At 40.3% G+C, this 21,989-nt stretch overlaps 1 protein-coding gene across 12 annotated transcripts in view; it reads right to left on the bottom strand.

The window, feature by feature from the left end:
* Window positions 1-21,989, bottom strand: part of NRXN3 (neurexin 3) — a 1,701,263-nt gene that overhangs the window by 188,691 nt on the left and 1,490,583 nt on the right. For all 12 annotated transcript variants that reach the window (XR_004479740.2, XM_033415363.2, XM_033415434.2 and 9 more), the window contains one exon: window positions 5,635-5,806. Coding sequence is in view for 11 of the 12 variants with exons in the window: in XM_033415363.2 (XP_033271254.1) it covers window positions 5,635-5,806 (172 nt within the window). In the remaining variant the exon portion in view is untranslated. The remainder of the gene's footprint in view (window positions 1-5,634; window positions 5,807-21,989) is intronic.

Genomic DNA, 21,989 nt, shown 5'->3' with positions numbered 1-21,989 from the left:
TGAGTCCTAATTCGTTCCTGACAAATTGGAAAAAAATGACTATTTAGCAATGCAAGTATTTAGCATGCACTGGTTTGATTGATTAATTGATACATTTTGTGACCAAATGTTTGAAGAACTTATTGCAAGATGATTTTAAAATGTACTTAGCAATGTTCAAACACATTCACTAAGTAAGCCTCTCTCGTGTTGATGCTATATCGCTACAGTCTTAAAACCATGCTCAAATATGGCTTTCCCTTTGGGTTGTATTTATGCTTCCTATTCCCTTTGCAGGACTTCACTATCTATGTTTTTTTTGCAGTCGAACTGAAAGTAACACTAGTCCTGAACGGATGAATGAGCAGGTAGATGGGGCTTATTTTAATGTGTGCTTCAAATCTGGCAAGGCCTCAAATGTTTGCAGGCAAAGACGAAAGAAAAGGAAAGAAAACCTCCTGGCTAGGAATTAATGAAAACCCAAGGCCTGAGAAATTTCAGCATTATGTCAAGGACGCAGACTTGTTTTTAACCCTTCAAAGTCTCAATAATCTAGGATGAGATGTGAACAAAAAAAAATCTCTCTTACCCCCATGCATACTGTCTAAACAATGAAAGGATAATAAGCATTTGAAATAAAATACGTTGGAGACTTCCTTTAACTCGGTAATTCTCAAATGGGGGCAGTTTTGTCCCCCAGCAGACATTTGGCGTTTGTGGAGACGCTACTGGCATCAAGGGGGTGGAAATTACGGATTCTGACAAACATCCTACAATGCACAGGGCAGCCCCACCCAGCAAAGAATTATCCAGCCCCAAATCTCAATAGCATCAAGGCTGAGGAACGCTACTAACTAAACGAGTCCAGGCAAGGACTTCCATTTGAGGATACTGTAATGGAATAAACAACAAAACTAATAACCTCGTGTCAGTATCAATAAAATTGATAGGAGATAGGAAAATGAGAAAGAAATTTGAGGGGGTGCAATCTGAGTATCAGGATAGGAATCCTGAGTCTGCCCCTCAACTGTGTGATATCGGGTAAGTTATTTTGACTCTCAGAGCCTCAACGATGTAACCTTAATATGAGTATGGTGGTAATAATACCAAAGCAAGTACCCTCACAGGAGGGAGTGAGGCACACACGCAGTGATGCGTAGGAAGGCACTTAGAGCATCAGTAAGCACTATAGAAATGTTTTTACTTTCAGTCCCTATAAAGAAAATGTTCTTTGGAATTTGAAACATTCAAATATAAAGAAAGAGTTTTCCCATCCAGTGTCCTTGAAGGGGAGCCACATCTACATCTTTGCCATGATCTGAGTTGGGTGGTCAAGCAGGATTGAAGCATAGGTCATCGGTGGACATTTTACTGACCGAGGAAAGGGAAACCAATCAAGAGCACTTCCATGAACTTAGTGTGCGATATCAAGGAAAAGGGAAAAAAAACATTGAGACTGTGCTCTTCTCAGCACCACCTGCCATGGGAAGATGGAAAGTCTTACACATTGAAGCTGCTTATCAGTCTTCATCTTCCAGGAAGCCTGGCTCTGACCTAAAAAGCCCCTTCCTGTACATGTTCAGTGTTCTGAAAGCCCTGATGACATAACCAGTCACCTATTCACAGCAGAGAGAGGATCTTTAACAGCCCCAGCCAGCTCAGCCTCCCAGGGGACCTAGAGCTGGGGCTAAAATTAATTCCTCATGCTCAACTCACCGTTCACCTCCCCCCTCTTGTCCCCTCCACTGCATTGTGTCAAGACAGCAATTAGAGGCTTTATAAGGAACATTTGTCAGTGCCTGGATAACTCTGGGCTGATTCTTCTTTTATTTCCCTCTCGTGTTCCTTAGACTTTCTATTTTCAGGTTCAAAGAAAGAAGCTGCTTTTGAGTTATATCTCCCAGAATTAAGTGATACAAGATTCTGATGGCTATAGAAGTATTTTCATTTTGGATCCTTCCTGATTCACAAAAAGTCAATGCTACATGCCATGGGCCCAGCTGGTTTCTAAATACTTCACAGTGGGATGTTTCAGTAGAGGCACATAAAATCCTATAAATGAGTATGAGAAGGTTCTGGAGTTGACCCACTCATCCTGGTGCACAGGGACCTGGAGAGCAGACACGGTTTCCTGAGAGCATGCCTTCTGAGTGAGATGACGTAAGTGACTATTCTGTAGGAGTTATATTTCTCTACTGTTTAAACGTTAGCTATAGACAAGTAGCACAACTGAACTCCTCTTGTTGGTTTATAGACTTATCACTATTGATGAAACAGAATGGCTTGGAAAAAGAATGGATACATCATTTTTGCAGAAATTGTGTCAAGATTGCATGACCAGGTGGCTTTATTTTTTGATACCTAGATACAGGGGTTATTTTGATCTTATCGTTTAAAATAAATTAAATAAATATTGCCAGATTGCTCTAATGGAGCTTTAAATTTAGCAAAATGGATCCTTTCAGTAGCACAGGGAAGCAGGTGGGAGAGAAAATAAGGTATCCAAGGCTGAAAAAGTGAGCCACTCCTAGGAAGTCCTAGTCCAACTAGAATGTTGGACTTCCCAAAGCCATTTTCCAATCTAGGCAATGAAGTAAGGTGACAGCTCCTTTAAATACTCAGTATTCTTTGAGTTGCTTCATGGAAGCACATTGCCATCGTTGTTAGGAGGACAGCTTCGTCTCATTACAAATGAGTCTTTTAGCCCAGCTAAGAAAACTTTTCTTTTTTAAAAGAGGATTTTCGACTCCGTGTCTCACAATAACCACCTTTGTGTGGTTACTGATCTTTGGAACATGATACTTTAAGAAAAGGAATAAATCTAAGATGACACAAGAAAGATGCTCATTTCTATCTATTCATCTTTCAAAATATCCCCCAATTTGCTATGGGAGCAATATTGGAAATTGTGCTCAGCTGGGAACAGGAGACTCTGGTCCTAGTTCTGTCCCTCATTTACTATTCTCTCATGACTATTCTCTCATAGAAAAAACACAATATCTCCCTGGGTCTCATTTTAAATTTGAAATGGAGAATAAAAATACCTACCCTACCTAATTTACAGGCTATTTAATAGTCAAAATGAAGTAGTCTATATGAGTGAATATATAATAGCAAAAAATGCTACTCAAATGTTTGGTAATCCTCATAGCTAACGTTCATTGAGTATTGACTTAACTGACCCAGCATTATGTTGGGTATTTTACATGCATATTCACATTAGCCCTAGAAAGTAAGTATTACCATCATCCCATCGTATAGACTCGGAAACAGAGACTTGGGAGGTTCAATATCTTGCCTAAGGTTTGGAACTGGATCACCAAATAGGAGGAATAAGCACTTACCTAGAGAACCAAGAAAGCAGAGAGGGTAACAAATGAGAATGTGGGGAGGAAGAATCTGCTATATTTTGAAAGCATTATAGTGATCATCAGAGAAGAAAAGTCAGACCTGTTAGAAATTCTTACACTTAGTTTATAGTTGTTATATTTTGAATTATTTGTGGGGACATGCACCAAATATTTTAGTGCTTAGGGCTTTCAAGGTCTTAATCTAGTGGGCCTCAGATTTATAGCTAATGGCACCAAGATCCCAACTCTAGCCAGTTGACTCCAAAGCCCATACTTATAACTGCTTTACTGTATCATGTCCTGTAATAACAACACATATTATTACCAAATGACAGTTACCAACAGTTACTAGTAATAATGGTTTTCAGTGGGAAGCAATGCCATTGAAGAAAGGTTTGTTCTGTTTTGAAAACATAGGAAGCAACCCGTAATTTGGAACTAAACATACAAAGAGATAGGCACACAGCAAGGGTCACTGGTTTTCTTACATATATGTGGTTTTAAAAATGACCATTAAAGAACCTTCTCATTTCTGGCAGCAAACTCAGAATCCTATACTGGCTCAGGGCAAGTGGTTAGCATCAATTTAGAATCTTTGAAATTCCTAATAGAAACACAACAGACCCTACAGCAACAGTATCAGGGCCAATGATAATATGCATAGAGAGGGATTGATTTTTCTTATGAACAAGTTAACAGTTTTTAAGATTTTAGGCTATTTCGATTCCTCCCATCGCTCCTCCCCCAGAGTTTAAGAAGCATTTAAAAATCAGGTCTATTAGTGTCTAGTGCATTTGGATGACGATGAGAATTCGCAGTAGCTGCTAACACCTCTGGCTTTCTTCAAAGTCTCAAAGATAAATGCACACGGTCATTTTTGTGCCTTAATCTAAGAAGTGCTAACAGTAGTATGTGAAAAGACTCCCAGCAGAGACTGAGCTGGATATGGTACAGAGACTGAGATGGTAGATAACTGAGTGGGTGGGGCTTTTTGCTTCAGTATTTTGGGGGTCTTGTATGCTCCTTGTGAATGCTCCCATAATACTTAAAGCAGACATAGGAAGACCCTGGCTAACAGAGGAGAAACCCAGTAGCACAGTTACTTCTAATTGGCATTTAAAGAAAAGTAATGCTAACTTAGGCATGAAAAAATAATCACAGCCTTCAAGTCATTCAACATTCTTGGGCCACAAATAGGCAAATTTACGTATTTCTCTCAAGTGTGATGATTATTAGCTAAAGGGCTCTTACATTTCTGGAAATGTGCTTCCGGCTTCCTTACCTCTGTGCTCACCTCACTATAAAGGAAGTAAGAAGATAACAGTGAGAAAATGATGGGCCGTTTGGAGTGTAGGAGATAGAGAGTTAGACATAGCATAAATGCCCACATTAGTGACAAGTTCAATATTCTGAGCTATTCTCTTGCATCTACCAGGTGATAATGTAATGATGGAGCAAAGGCCTTTAGCTAAAGTATTTTCCCTTCCATTCCTGGCACTCTTATGATCAGGGTTCAGGGCTCTTTCCTGGTAGAAGTGAGAGATGAGAGGGAAAGCTAAGGGATGATTTGAATGATCTTTTGAAAGAAGGCAACCTTTCCCCCCATTGTCCTTGATTTGGCCATCTGGCTCTGGGAGTTTGTTGGTGAATGCTCCTTGACTATAAGATTTCAACAGATGATCAGCCCCTCTCCCTCTCACACCAGCATTCCTGCTATTAAAATGCCTACTAGGATCAACCTCTGAAAATCAAGGCAGGCTAGTGTAAGTGAGGGAGCAAAAACTGGCCAAGTCAACGAAATGAATGGAATTCCACCCGTAGTTTTTCTCTCACTGTTACTCTGACTTGATGTTCATCATCTCAAGTTTAGTAAACTTCCTTTCACAGTCTTTCTGCCATCTCTGGCCATCTGTATGTTCAATCACACCACAAAGCCCAGATCTCATATTGATTATTCCATGATTACTGACAATAGTTTATTTTAGAGATGGTGTACCCTTCCCTCCATTGCTCATCCTCTGCAGTGCCCCGGAAAATCCATAATCATTGTATTTGGTATGAGCCAGTCAGCAGTATTAATCAGATGGACAAAGTAAGTGTTCAGTGCATAGTTCGTAAGTCTCCAGAAGCTCCCTGTACTGGACCAAGTCCGAAAGAAATCACTTCTTTTTTCATCCAAAAAATATGAATGTGTGCCTAATATTCAGTGTTTTAATGATGTGGTGACAGTCACGAGAAAATCACCAGTTAGAAGTAAGAATGGGAGAACAAAAGAGAGTCTGGTCATTGAGAGTAAAACATGTACCTGTGGGATAATGCTCATTCACTGGCCAGTTGTCCACCTGAAGCGTGGCATTGCCGCCGTTCCTGGTAAAGCGCACCACGTGGTATTTGCCATCATTTACCGGGGTCCTCTCCTCTTTGATGGAGATGTCAACTGTGCCAATATTGAAGACAACTCCAATTTTCCCCTGTTCCTATAATAAAGAAACACAAAAGGCAAGTTATCACTAACCACAAGGTTTTCTCCCTTTAAAGTTGATCCTCCAACTAACAATGAATCTGTAGGTACCCAGAGAGAGCTGTCGGCTTGAAGTTAATAATAGTTTCCTACATTTCTCCGTGGGCTTTCATCCTGAACATAAAAGCCAATGATATAAAACCACCCAAATTGCTCTCAGAGGCTGCACTGCACAGGTTACATCATTGGATTGCCCTCAACAGATATCAAAGCTGGAACCACAGAACTACCTAACAAGTGAGTAATGACACTGCAAGGTTCTGTGAGATGAATTAGGCATGTTTTCTAGAAGAGGCTAATCAGACACTGAATTGTAGGTTACTTCACAATTCAGATTTAGGATTAAAGAGGAAATGCAAGCCTGCTTGCACTCTGGGGGGCAAACAAGGCCAAGAGGAGGGGTACAGAATGGTTAGGAGCCCAAACCATAGCAGCTAGCACTATAGACTTACTCCTGGTGATACTTTCTGTAGGTATAAAGAACATAGGAAATGTATCCTCAGTGGGGCTCACTGAAACTGAACTGGGGTTTTCCAAGTCAGAAGCTGGCACCCTTCCCACACTTGTAGCCCTATTCCTAAGGTTAAGTCAAAGAAGGAGGTCATATTCAGTGCTATAGCTTTATGTTACACAGCAGAAAAGAACCTCTGGGGCCCTACATAGACTTCTGGGAGGGAAAACACAATGAATTCCAGAAGAGTAACATTAGGGCAACGAAGGTGATGGTGGTGGTGGTGACACATCCACACCCTGGGAAGTGCCCAGAAACACTGAAATATAAATAACAATGTTATTAAAACTCTTACTCTTCTCCTTTAATAACCTATGACTAAGAGTTGGCATTAGTATTCAGAAGAAGACACAAAATGAAAGTAACCTCACGGATCAGATATAATCAGTCTCTCACAACCTCTCTGAAAGGTATCAGCACGCAGGGTGTCAGGAGGAAATGGGCAAGGAGAGAAAAGAAACATCTTTCTCCATTTCTCTAAGAGTCTGGCTTATTGGCAAACGGTTGGACTTTCAAAAACAATAAAATTTAGTTGTGATTCTGATGTTCTGCAAGACTGAGTCACAGTATTTGTCCACATAGTCTCTGTTACCCTCTATTTCCTTCTATTCAAGAAGAAGGAGAAGGAGGAAGCAGGGGAGGAAAGGAAGGAGGAGGATATGGGAAAAGAAGTCCAGAATCCACACAAACTAAGACATAGGAAAGACTTCACTGAATCTCAAGTTTAGTAACTTTGGTTCATCCATTCATTCATTCAATACATAAATACACTATTCATTAAGCACTCACTATGCTTAAAGTCAATAAATTGAGACTTCTCGTGAGATTTTAGGTACTGGTTTCCATATAGTTTGCTAGACTTCACTTATTTTTCCAAAAGACAGGCTTTCCTTAACTAGCCAATTTTCCTTTAGTTATGTGAACACATCTTGTGCCCAATAAAAGGATGAATAAGGACCTAGGAGCCTTAATCATAAAAAGTAGGAATCTAGGCTGATCAAAAGAGGCTGATTTCAGCATGCAGGGATGCTGAGATACAGGGTGGACATCATTGCTTCCTTTGTGCCCTGATAGCACAGCACACAATGTAAAATGGTGTCTGCAATACCCATGTTCTGTTCTCTGGGAGAAGCAATTCAGGTGCCTCCCCAAATGGTGACTAAACATACTCATTTTCTTAAGTTTCTAAGAAACAGGATTTCTTAAATCGCTGTTTATTGAGACACTGTGTTCTCAGCTTTGTTTTGTTTTGTTTTCCTATCTCTGCACCTCCAGCACTAAACAAAATACCTACTATTAAAACATGATGCATGGATAAGTGAACCTGATGGTCGGTTCTTCTGCATCTTTCATGCCCATAATTAATAATATTATGATCCATTTTATTCTTTCTCCTTAATTCTCTGGGAATGCAGAAATGACAATATGACTTTTCTGCTTTCTCTTAAAGAGTTGGCATGCACTTCTAAGGATGTGTGTGTGTGTGGGTGTGTGTGTGTGTGTGTGTTGGTACCTAATCACCCTCGTGCCTAAATAAGCAAGGCTATAATAACCTGAGTCATAATCTTTTTAGCAGAATTGAAGGACTGGAGGAGTGAAAAAACCATGACTGCAGACACCATTACTCCTCTGCCCACCCCACAAATGTGGACTGTTTATTGCATCACTGTTCCTCAATGAGAAACCACTGTATAAATCCTGGATGCATGTAAAGGACTGCTAGTGATTCAATTCACCTCAGTCACTAATTAATCATGGATGGAGAGGAGACCTTTAGACCAGCCTTCTGCAGCTTTTCAGCAGCAGCAGTGGCAAAGTACAGTTCTGGCTCACAGAGTAGGCTGATCAGTGAGATATATTCTTGGGCAGATTTTCTGCAAGATCCATAATAGATTCAGGAAAAGAGAAGATTTAATCTCTGCCAGAATAAATATTTGGTCCTTATCTTAGGCGCCACACATTTGCTATTGCAATCACTGTTTTGGGGAGGTCTTCTTAATCCTGCTAGCACGTTGCCAATGTCAGTGGAGACCCTTACTCAGATGTTTCATTGTGTTTCCTGCAGTGGTAAATGTGCCTGTGCTGGACCTCAGATGTGGTCTTTTCACTCGCAGTAATGAAATCTCTAATGAGATTTCATTACTGCAACCTCCTTGTCATTTGTCATGGGACCACAGTGGCATTATAATCTGTGGCTAACTGCTTTGTCTCAGTTTATTATAAGCTTTGTGACGAATACCCAAACAGTTGCCCAGGCTTGAATCCATCATGCTCAGCTGCCATGAAAATAAAGTGTGCTGGCTCATGTGTCCAGAGAAGAGATGATGTGAAGGATAAAAAGCACTGGCTTTGGAGTCAGCCCTGACTAACCTGGGGCAAGTTACTTAACTTTTCTGAACCCATTTCTTGATAATATATTATGGGGATAGGATACTAGCTTTACATACTTTGGAGGGCTGTTATAAGGCTGAAATGTTATAATTAACATGACAGTACTTTATGAATAATAAAATATTATACCAGTATAAGGTATACATGAGATCAAGAGAAGGAAACCATCCAGTCATTTGACTATTTAAAACACTGTGATTGCTGGAGAAGTTCACTGGTTCGATATGATAAACATGGGTTTTAGCATATCTTGGTTCAAATAATACCTCTGATTCTTAAAGCTGCATGACCTGGGGCAGGTTGTTTAACTTCTGGTGTTTCTTTTATAAAGGATCACGTGGAGGGAGAAAGGCAAATGGCAGTGAGGATTTTAGGAGAACACATATGTGTGAAGCACCTGGCACAAAGCTGTGCATATTTTGGGACCTCAATATTTTGGGACCTCAATAATTGTAAGTCACCTCTCCTCTTTCTTCCCCCCCGCCATTAGTGCAGGTGACACTAGTGGCATGAGCCAAGGACTGGTTGGCTTGGCAACACTGTCATTAAGAAATATTGTAAAAATAAATGTACATTTTAGCAAATAGAACACTAAAAAAACCAACATTTGCACGGTTGATTTCCTGCCACGATTCGGTAGTTGCTCTCTCTCCACATTCCTTGGTGCCTTTTATAAGCCTCTCCGAGATAAGCAAAAGTGTAGGTGCAAAAACAGCATGACTATAAATTTTAATAACTCCATACCCTTCACCACTAAAGTTGCTACCAAGGCAATCGCTTCAATCTATGTTACTCCTTGATACTAAAAACAAAGACAAGTGGTAAATCAGAAGACATTACCAAAGAATCCTCAAGTGCATTCAGGGAAAAACTGAACAGTACAGAAAATGGCTGTCTTTAAATAGCCAGTAAGTCATTCTTTATCAGTAATGACTCTTTATGAGCCCACATGGTCTCTCAAATTAGTCCAGCTCCACCTTTCTGACCCTCCATCAGCCAAACAGCACTGATTGCTATGGAGGTGACCCAAGAGATGCTACCAACACCAGGGTCAGATTTCAGGAGCAGAAATGCACAGGGGCAAGAAATATCCTCAGGAATAAAGAACTCCCTGAAGGCGATCTCTTCATTCATTCCAGAGCGCCCCAGGGGAAGGCAAAATGCACCATCTGCTATTTCAGAAAATTGCAGCTGACAGAAACAGAACTGGGGCTCTCAAATGTGTGCCAGGATGCTATGCAAAGGAAGCAGTTCTCCATATCTTAACTTCTAGGCTTCACACAGAATTTGTGAGTTCAGTGCTAGGTGGTAAAACAATAACAACATGAATGTGCGCCTGCTTGGGGGCCAGACACCATCAGGTCTGCCATACTCATTTCAGAGTCTGGCTTATAGTAAATAAAGTAATCAGTGGCACTGTTTACCACATTTTGGTAGTTCTCCTCCATTATGGGCTCATAGGAGAGAGAAATTCTGGGTCCGCTTGTGATGGGTAGGGCCAATGGACCAGTGTTGACCAATAAAATCAGGTGTTACTACTGAGCCATCCGTTTAATTGCTGGTTTGAGGCCTGCCAGAATTCTCCCATTTGCTCTGAACCACTGCACTCAGCAAATTCCTAGTAGTGACTTCTTTGTCAATCTGGGTCATTGAGGGAGAATGACGACAAGCCACACTACAATTGACATGGAAAACACGAGAAACAAAGCTTGGTTGCTTTATGCCACCAAATATTGGTATTTGAAGCTGTTTGTTACTGCAGCATAACCCAGCCTATCTGGATGATGGAGTAGGTGCTCAACAAGTATTTTTAACAGAATAATTTTCAAATTCCCACAATTACCCTTAAAATGTTTTTCTTTTTTGAATGTAGAAGCATTTAGGAGAATCCAGCTATATTTTATTAAGCCAGACATGAAAGAGATTTGCAAAGATGTAAAACAATGCCATTACCAGTAATTTTTAAAATACTGTTTTTCAAAAATTGTTATTTATGTGAACATGAATTGGGCTTATTACTCATTTCTAAATGGATTAATAAACAGCTACTTTAAATGTTTCATGGTTTTAATTTCTAACAGGGTAAACATCACTAGATATAACTCACGTTAACAAAAGCTCTTTGGGCTTATCATTTTTTTAAGTTTAAAGGGGTCTTAAGACCAAAAGATTTGAAAACTGCTAAGTTAGTTGATCTGGAAGGTTTATTCCACTTAAAAAACTTCATTATACTCTTGTGTTCAGAGTTCCAGGTAAAACGATAAAAAATTAGATTTGTTCTTTTCATTCTAAGACATAGCCTAACAATTTAGTATAAAAATTGAATTTTACCTACATTTCTTTTTTTTTAATTTTTAAATTTAACTTAATTTTTTTATACAGCAGGTTCTTATTAGTCATCCATTTTATACACATCAGTGTATACATGTCAAACCCAATCTCCTAATTCATCACACCATCACCCCCACCCCCCTGCCGCTTTCCCCCCTTGGTGTCCATACGTTTGTTCTCTACATCTGTGTCTCAGTTTCTGCCCTGCAAATCAGTTCATCTGTACCATTTTTCTAGGTTCCACATATATGCGTTAGTATACGATATTTGTTTTTCTCTTTCTGACTTACTTCACTCTGCATGACAGTCTCTAGGTCCATCCATATCTCTACAAATGACCCCATTTCGTTCCTTTTTATGGCTGAGTAATATTCCATTGCATATGTGTACCACATCTTCTTTATCCATTTGTCTGTTGTGGGCATTTAGGTTGCTTCCATGGCCTGGCTATTGTAAGTAGTGCTGCAATGAACATTGGGGTGCATGTGTCTTTTTGAATTATGGTTTTCTCTGGGTATATGCCCAGTAGTGGGATTGCTGGATCATATGGTAATTCTATTTTTAGTTTTTTAAGGAACCTCCATACTGTTCTCCATAGTGGCTGTATCAATTTACACGCCCACTCACAGTGCAAGAGGGTTCCCTTTTCTCCACAGCCTCTCCAGCATTTGTTGTTTGTAGATTTTCTGATGATGCCCATTCTTACTGGTGTGAGGTGATACCTCATTGTAGTTCTGATTTGCATTTCTCTAATAATTAGTGATGTTGAGCAGCTTTTCATGTGCTTCTTGGCCATCTGCATGTCTTCTTTGGAGAAATGTCTATTTAGGTCTTCTGCCCATTTTTGGATTATTTGTTTTTTTAATATTGAGCTGCATGAGCTGTTTGTATATTTTGGAGATTAATCCTTTGTCCGTTGATTCGTTTGCAAATATTTTCTCCCATTCTGAGGGTTGTATTTTCATCTTGTTTATGGTTTCCTTTGCTGTGCAAAAGCTTTGAAATTTCATTAGGTCCCATTTATTTTTGTTTTTATTTCCATTACTCTAGGAGGTGGATCAAAAAAGATCTTGCTGTGATTTATGTCAAAGAGTGTTCTCCCTATGTTTTCCTCTAAGAGTTTTATAGTGTCCGGTCTTACATTTGGGTCTGTAATCCATTTTGAGTTCATTTTTGCGTATGGTGTTAGGGAGTGTTTTAATTTCATTCTTTTACATGTAGCTGTCCAGTTTTCCCAGCACCACTTATTGAAGAGACTGTCTTTTTTCCATTGTATATCTTTGCCTCCTTTGTCATAGATTAGTTGACCATAGGTGCGTGGGTTTATCTCTGGGGTTTCTATCCTGTTCCATTGATCTATGCTTCTGTTTTTGTGCCAGTACCATATTGTCTTGATTACTGTAGCTTTATAGTACAGTCTGAAGTCAGGGAGTCTGATTCCCCTAGCTCCGTTGTTTTCCCTCAAGACTGCTTTGGCTATTTGGGGTCTTTTGTGTCCATACAAATTTTAAGACTTTTTGTTCCAGTTCTGTAAAAAATGCCATTGGTAATTTTCTTTCTTTTTTTTTTTTTTTTGTGGTATGCAGTCCTCTCACTGTTGTGGGCTCTCCTGTTGCAGAACACAGGCTCCGGACACGCAGACACAGCGGCCATAGCTCACTGGCCCAGCCGCTCCACGGCATGTGGGATCTTCCCAGACTGGGGCACGAACCCGCGTCCCCTGCATCGGCAGGCAGACTCTCAACCACTGCACCACCAGGGAAGCCCACCATTGGTAATTTGATAAGGATTGCATTGAATCTGTAGATTGCTTTGGGTAGTACAGTCATTTTCACAATATTGATTCTTCCAATCCAAGATCATGGTATGTCTCTCCATCTGTTTGTAACATCTTTAATTTCTTTCATCAGTGTCTTATAGTTTTCTGCATACAGGTCTTTTGTCTATCCAGGTAGGTTTATTCCTAGGTATTTTATTCTTTTTGTTGCAATGGTAAATGGGAGTGTTTCCTTAACTTCTCTTTCAGATTTTTCATCATTATTGTATAGGAATGCAAGAGATTTCTGTGCATTAATTTTGTATCCTGTAACTTTACCAAATTCATTGATTAGCTCTAGTAGTTTTCTGGTGGCATCTTTAGGATTCTCTATGTATATCATGTCATCTGCGAACAGTGACAGTTTTACTTCTTCTTTTCCAATTTGTATTCCTTTTATTTCTTTTTCTTCTCTGATTGCTGTGGCTAGAACTTCCAAAACTATGTTGAAAAATAATGGCAAGAGTGGACAACCTTGTCTTGTTCCTGATCTTAGAGGAAATGCTTTCAGTTTTTCACCACTGAGAATGTTTGCTCTGGGTTTGTTATATATGGCCTTTATTATGTTGAGGTAAGTTCCCTCTATGCCCACTTTGTGGAGAGTTTTTATCATAAATGGGTGCTGAATTTTGTCAAAAGCTTTTTCTGCGTCTATTGAGATGATCATATGGTTTTTATTCTTCAGTTTATTAAGATTGTATATCACATTGATTGATTTGTGTATATGGAAGAATCCTTGCATCCCTGGGATAAATCTCACTTGATCATGGTGTATGATTCTTTTAATATGTTGTTGGATTCTGTTTGCTATTACTTTGTTGAGGATTTTTGCATCTATATTCATCAGTGATATTGGTCTGTACTTTTCTTTTTTTGTAGTATCTTTGTCTGGTTTTGGTACCAGGGTGATGGTGGCCTCATAGAATGAGTTTGGGAGTGTTCCTTCCTCTGCAATTTTTTGGAAGAGTTTGAGAAAGATGGGTATTAGCTCCTCTCTAAATGTTTGATAGAATTCACCTGTGAAGCCATCTGGTCCTGGACTTTTGTTTGTTGGAAGGTTTTTAATCATAGTTTCAGTTTCATTATTTGTGATTGGTCTGTTCATATTTTCTAATTTTCCTGATTCAGTCTTGGAAGGTTATACCTTTCTAAGAATTTGTCCATTTCTTCCAGGTTGTCCATTTGATTGGCATAGAGTTGCTTGTAGTAGTCTCTTAGGATGCTTTGTATTTCTGTGGTGTCTGTTGTAACTTCTCCTTTTTCATTTCTAATTTTATTGATTTGAGTCCTCTCCCTCTTTTTCTTGATGAGTCTGGCTAATGGTTTATCAATTTTGTTTATCTTCTCAAAGAAGCAGCTTTTAGTTTTATTGATCTTTGCTATTGTTTTCTTTGTTTCTATTTCATTTATTTCTGCTCTGATCTTTATGATTTCTTTCCTTCTGTTAACTTTGGGTTTTGTTTGTTCTTCTTTCTCTAGTTCCTTTAGGTGTAAGGTTAGATTGTTTATTTGAGATTTTTCTTGTTTCATGAGGTAGGCTTGTACAGCTATAAACTTCCCTCTTAGAACTGCTTTTGCTGCATCCCATAGGTTTTGGATCATCGGGGGTTCATTGTCATTTATCTGTAGGTGTTTTCTGATTTCCTCTTTGATTTCTTCAGTGATCTTTTGGTTATTTAGTAACATATTTTTTAGCCTCCATGTGTTTATGTTTTCTACGTTTCTTTCCCTGTAATTGATTTCTAATCTCATAGCGTTGTGGTCAGAAATGATTCTTGATATGATTTCAGTTTTCTTAAATTTACTGAGGCTTGATTTGTGACCCAAGATGTGATCTATCCTGGAGAATGTTCCGTGCGCACTTGAGAAGAAAGTGTAATCTGCTGTTTTTCGATGGAATGTGCTATAAATATCAATTAAATCTATCTAGTCTGTTGTGTCATTTAAAGTTTCTGTTTCCTTATTTATTTTCATTTTGGATGATCTGTCAATTGGTGTAAGTGAGGTGTTAAAGTCCTGAACGATTATTTTGTTACTGTTGATTTCCTCTTTTATAGTTGTTAGCAGTTGCCTTATGTTGAGGTGCTCCTATGTTGGTTGCATATATATTTATAATTGTTATATCTTCTTCTTGCATTGATTCTTTGATCATTATGTAGTGTTTCTCCTTATCTCTTGTAACAGTGTTTATTTTAAAGTCTATTTTATCTGATAGGAGTATCGCTACTCCAGCTTTCTTTTGATTTCCATTTGCATGGAATATCTTTTTCCATCCCCTCACTCTCAATCTGTGTGTCCCCGGGTCTGAAGTGGGTCTCTTGTAGACAGTATATATATGGGTCTTGTTTTTGTATCCATTCAGCAAGCCTGTGTCTTTTGGTTGGAGCATTTAATCCATTCATGGTTAAGGTAATTATCAATATGTGTGTTCCTATGAGCATTTTCTTAATTGTTTTGGGTTTGTTTTTGTAGGTCCTTTTCTTGTCTTGTGTTTCCCACTTAGAGAAGTTCCTTTAGCATTTTTTGTAGAGATGGTTTGGTGGTGCTGAATTCTCTTACCTTTTGCTTGTCTGTAAAGCTTTTGTGTTCTCCATCGAATCTGAATGAGATCCTTGCCAGGTAGACTAATCTTGGTTGTAGGTTCTTCCCTTTCATCACTTTAAGTATATCATGCCACTCCGTTCTGGCTTGTAGAGTTTCTGCTGAGAAATCAGCTGTTAACCTTATGGGAATTCCCTTGTATGTTACTTGTTGTTCTTCCCTTGCTGCTTTCAATAATTTTTCTTTGTCTTTAATTTTTGCCAAGTGATTACTATGTGTCTCGGCGTGTTTCTCCTTGGGTTTATCCTGTATTGGACTTTGTGTGCTTCTTGGACTTGGGTGGCTATTTCCTTTCCCATGGAAAGTTTTCGACTATAATCTCTTCAAATATTTTCTCTGGTCCTTTCTCTCTCTCTTTTCCTTCTGGGAACCCTATAATGTGAATGTTGTTGCATTTAATGTTGTCCCCGAGGTCTCGTAGGCTGTCTTCATTTCTTTTCATTCTTTTTTCTTTATTGTGTTCCGCAGCAGAGAATTCCACCATTATGTCTTCCAGGTCACTTATCCGTTCTTCTGCCTCAGGTATTCTGCTATTGATTCCTTCTAGTGCAGTTTTCATTTCAGTTATTGTATTGTTCATCTCTGTTTGTTTGTTCTTTAATTCTTCTTGATCTTTGTCAAATATTTCTTGCATCTTCTCAATCTTTGCTTCCATTCTTTTTCCGAGGTCCTGGATCATCTTCACTATCATTATTCTGAATTCTTTTTCTGGAAGGTTGCCTATCTCCACTTCATTTAGTTGTTTTTCTGGGGTTTTATCTTGTTCCTTTATCTGGTACATAGCCCTCTGTCTTTTCATCTTGTCTATCTTTCTGTGAATGTGGTTTTGTTCCACAGGCTGCAGGACTGTAGTTCTTCTTGCTTCTGCTGTTTGCCCTCTGGTGGATGAGGCTATCTAAGAGGCTTATGCAAGTTTCCTGATGGGGGACTGGTGGTGGGTAGAGCTGACTGTTGCTATGGTGGGGGGAGCTCAGTAAAACTTTAATCCGCTTGACTGCTGATGGGTGGGCCCGGGTTCCCTCCCTTTTGGTTGTTTGGCCAGAGGCAACCCAACACTGGAGCCTACCTCGGCTCTTTGGTGGGGCTAATGACACACTCTGGGAGGGCTCATACCAAGGAGTACTTCCCAGAACTTCTGCTGCCAGTGTCCTCGTCCCCAAGGTGATCCACAGCCAGCCCCCACCTCTGCAGGAGACTGTCCAACACCAGCAGGTAGGTCTGGTTCAGTCTCCCGTGGGGTCACTGCCTCTGCCCCTGGGTCCCGATGCACACACTACTTTGTGTGTGCCCTCCAAGAGTGGAGTCTCTGTTTCTCCCAGTCCTGTCGAAGTCCTGCAATCAAATCCCTCTAGCCTTCAAAGTATGATTCTCTAGGATTTCCTCCTCCCATTGCTGGACCCCCAGGTTCGGAAGCCTGACATGGGGCTCAGAACCTCCACTCCAGTGGCTGGACTTCTGTGGTATAAGTGTTCTCCAGACTGTGAGTCACCCACCCAGCAGTTATGGGATTTGATTTTACTTTGATTGTGCCCCTCCTACCATCTCATCGTGGCTTCTCCTTTGTCTTTGGATGTGGGGTACCATTTTGATGAGTTCTGGTGTCTTTCTGTCGCTGATTGTCCAGCAGCTAGTTGTGATTCTGGTGTTCTAGCAAGAGGGAGTGAGAGCACATCCTTCTACTCTGCCCTCTTGGTTCCAATCCCCCCTCCAAATTTTATAGGTTAAAAAGATCAAGATTCAGACAACTGAGAATTCACACGAGTATTAAAATATATATTTAATATTAGAATACAGGTCTGTCTGACTTTAAAACCCATGGGTTTTCCACCTTGCTATGTTTCCATCATACGTATTCAAGTTGCAACTGAGTTATTTATAGAAAATGGTGTATGTATTACATATTACACACTTTACATCTGTATAACCTGCCTAACCTGTCTGCCTAAATTATTTGTGTGTATTTCAAATGTAGGGATCCTAACAGGTGCTCAGCAAACACTTGTTAAATTAATGGATAAGTGAATGAATGAATATAAATTATAATATGTGGTTGTGATAGAAAAAACTGTGTTAATATGCTTTTATACCATGGGAGGCTAACTAGGATTTGAACAGTCTGGGATAAAGCAGTGAATTGGTCATTTGTACTGAGAATGTTTTTTGCAATAAATCTTGGGCAAAACATATAGTCTCATTATATTTATATATGCAATTTGTAAAATACAAAAGGATAAGGTACAATTTACTTGATTCATCAGATAATTTTGACTATGGGAGGATTTTATTGGAGTTCACTAGGATAAAACACCCTGCATTTATTAGATCATGTATGGGTTCTTTACGTGGCTATTAATTATCTTTCAGTGAAGATCATAAGTCCATTCTTTCAATATTATAATCTCCTTGTTCTAGACCCAAGACAACTGTTAGATAATAAGCAGTGAGTGTGCACTTCTGGTGTGCAAAGTCATGTGCTATGAAGGGATTTGAGACCAGGTCTCTCCCTCAAGAAGTCCAAGATAGAGAATAATCCTATCCAGAATCACTCAAACTGACAAGGCTCCAACCTGTGCAACTGCGAGAGTTTGGACTTCCACTGTCATCCCATGACAATGACCCAGCCTCCTTCCTTCGAGGAGTTTAAATGTGGCTGTGTGTGTGGCAGGAAGGGCAGGGAGGGAAGAAGAAAATGTCTGCTCTGGGTCCCAGAGCCTTTAAGATCTAGAAGCAGAAGACCTGAGCCCAGTCAAGGCTCTGTATCTTGTTGCCCAGATGATCTGGAACAGGTCTCAACTGTCGGTATAACAATACAAAGACAACAATAATAATAATGCCTGTGTTGAATGGTACTTAAGAGAAATGAATAAAATCTTGGCAAATTATGAAGTGCTGCTCAAAGGTTGATATAAACATAATGTTAATGGTGGGGGTGAAGATGGTGATAATAGTAAAGATAGTGAAGATAACTGGGTAAGAAATAGTATGACAGACGATGGGTGAGTCAGAGGCTTTTGCACACACCCTACACCATACTTCTCTGTGTATTTGAAATGACTGTCTCCCATTCAAGATCATCAACTCCAGAATCCGTACAGACTGTCCCTAGAAAATTCATGTTAAATGGCTTGGAAATAAATTCTATTTTCCTAAATCTGCACAGGTCTCTATGACCTTTGTGCCCACCCAGCAAAATTGTATCCATCTTCCCCCCCAGCTGCAGTTGTGCGTCTCCTGTTGTTTTCCTGATGTCTGGTTGCACGAGATCAATCAATTAAAGTGGATTAGATCCACAGGCCGAAAGACTACCAGAGGGTCAGGAGACCGAAAGACTAACAGAGGGTCAGGAGAGATAAGACTGATAAATAGCTCCAGACAGTTCCATCTCTAACTCCCAGAAAAGAAAAAAAAGAGAGAGAGAGCATGGATGACAGCTCAGGACAACAGGAACTCTGACCCAAGGAGGGAAATCAAGGAAGGACAAGACAGCTGGTGCAAGTAAATAAGATGCAAGTCAGAGCCAGGGCTCTAACAATCACCGGTTACACACCGGCATCCTGAGTCATCATGTCCTTCAAATCCACTCTGAACATGCATTTCGTATTGACAGACCCCAATGTCACACTGCCTCATTTGGTAGTTAAGTCTGACTATAAAGTGAAAATTAAAAGTTCATTTCTGTAGGAGTCCCAGTGTTTCACCAGGGCCTGGAGCAGTCTCCTGGCAGGATTCAGGTGACAGCTGGCAGGGCAGTGCTGACTAAAACCCAGGACAGACTGAACATCTCCCATAAATGCCTTGCTTGTTCCCCAAATCTCTGCCACAGCTGTGAGGAACCACCCAATGGCCTTAATAAAGAGACCTTAAGCCCTGTGCTCACAGTAACATCAAAATCCTCAAAATTAGGAAGCCCTTTTTAAATCACCAAGAATTCTTCCAGAATATCTTACATCTTTTTTTTTTTTACATTATAATCCCAGTTCTATTTTTCAAAAAATTATACATACACACACACACACATATATATATATATATATATATATATATATTTATACATAGATACAGAGAGAGAGAGAGAGAGAGGGTGGGGGGAGGGAAGGAGAAAGGGAAGAACGTCTGGAAGGATAATACCAAATTGGTACTACGCGCACTATCTGGGACGTAAAGTGGGGTCTAGCGGCAACAGAAACTAACTTTGTGAGTTTCTATACTGTTGAATTTTACAGAGAGCATATGTTGATGGAATAATCACGTTTTTGCTTCTTAAAAAATTTAGACAAAAATTTTTCACCGAGAAAATGCATCTCAAAATGGCTTGTCCCCCCACCCCCACACCCACCTGGCACGTATGCACACTGTGTGCGCGTGCGCACACACAGCGTGAAAGCAGAGTGTCTTACATCTTACCTACACACTTACACACTTGTGGTCCTGGAAGCAGCATCAGCATCAGCATCACTTAGGAACTCATTAGAAATGTAAATTCTTGGATCTAAAACCAGACTCTGAATCAGAAACCCTGGAGTGGGACCCAGCAATCTGTATGTTCACAAGCTCTCCTGGTGATTTAGATACTTGCTAAAGTCTGGGAATGAATTCCTTATATTCATGTTTTGGTTCCACTAGGGCTATGGTTTCAACTGGGGTGATTTGGTACCCAGGGACATTTGGCAATGCCTGGAGACATTTTTGCTTGTCATAACTAGGGTTGGGGCACTAATGGTCTCTAGGGGGTATAGGCCAGAAATGTTGCTCAGTATCCAACAGTACACAGCCAAGAAATACCTGCCCTATAGTATGAATAGTGTCACTACTGGAAACTCTGCGGTAGGGAGTACAAGACTTCAGCCACACAGCAAACACCCATAAGGCATGCATTGCATGACGGAAACTGATCTATAAACATTTACATATATAGTCTAATTCATTGCTCACAATACTCCTTCTATGAGGGATGTATTCATGCACACAACACAAACACAACACATACAATAAACATGTGCACCTGAGGGCATGCCCGTGTGTACATATATGTGAATGTTGAATATCTGGTCTAAACTCGTCTGGCCCTCAGAGCACAGGGTGAGCAACGAGTATGGGTGGATAATCTGACTTGCTCCTACTCTATGTTCTATTCAAGTGCCCTTTTTACAGAGGTAAACTTGGCAAAGCAAGCTCACGCAGCCAGAAAGTGGCGGGTCTACAATACATGTCCTGTGATATCTTCCCTGTCTGCTCTTGCTAACCCCTTTCTCTTATCACTCATTGTTACTTCCCTAGGAAAGCCTCCCAGTACATCTCCCCGGGCACAATGACATTAGTTGATAATTCCAAACCCAATTTAGTCCCCTGACCCTTCACTACAGACTAGGTCATTCTAGTCAGTTTCCATGAAGAGGTATAATCAGTTCTGAGTGGGCTTCAAAGTAGAAACTCCCTGTCCTGGAACTAGATATTCCAGTCCAAGGAAGAGCAGCAGCTCCCACAGGGAAGACAGACCAGCAAACAGCTCATAACCTTTCAAGACCTATTCTGTGGCGGTAAGGAAACCTTCAGTGATTCTCCAAAATGCTTTACTATTTGCCTATCTTTCAAGTGACAGACTGAGTTAACGTTATGGCTTCAGGGAGAATGGACCTAGTGAATAATAAACCTCAACCAAGAATTCCTGCTGTAATAAGCAAGGCATTCTCAGTCATCCCCATAGATGAACTCCCAGGCTAGACTCTATACCATTTTCTAACCAAAGAGAAAAAAAACAGTATACACATTTCAGAACTGAGAGATTTAGTGCTTTGGGATTACCAGAAAATACAATGTAGATGCTGCATTTTTTTATGATGCCTTTGGAGAATGGGTATGCGAAAGACGCAGAAGGCAGAATGGCCTGAAGCAGAGATCAGCAACTACGGCCAAATTTGGCTGTTGCCTGTTCATGTAAATAAAGTTTTATTGGGACACAGCTGTGCTCGTTCATTTCTCTATTGTCTTTGGCTGCTGTAGCACTACAACAGCAGAGCTGAGCAGTTGCAACAGAGATCACGTGGCCTATAAGCCTAAAATATCTGTCTGGCCCTTCACAGAAAAAGTTTGCTGACCCCTGTTATAAAATCTTGCACTATTTAGCTGGCCATGATTTTTTTCTTTTTTTTTTTTTTTGCGGTACGCGGGCCTCTCACTGCTGTGGCCTCTCCCGTTGTGGAGCACAGGGTCTGGACGCGCAGGCCCAGTGGCCATGGCTCACGGGCCCAGCTGCTCCGCGGCATGTGGGATCTTCCCAGATCGGGGCACGAACCCGTGTCCCCTGCTTCGGCAGGCGGACTCTCAACCACGGCGCCACCAGGGAAGCCCCCATGGTTTTTTTCTTTAGTTTTTGATCAATGGTTTATGTTAACATGGTCAGAGTAACTCAAATAGGAGTGGGAAAGTCAAATGGGGAGCCTGTACCGACTCATTCAACTATTACTGACAAATAGAGCACATTTCTAATAA

This window comes from Orcinus orca, chromosome 2, assembly GCF_937001465.1.
Source record: "Orcinus orca chromosome 2, mOrcOrc1.1, whole genome shotgun sequence".
Lineage (NCBI taxonomy): Eukaryota > Metazoa > Chordata > Mammalia > Artiodactyla > Delphinidae > Orcinus > Orcinus orca.
This window is presented reverse-complemented; position numbering and strand designations above follow the sequence as displayed.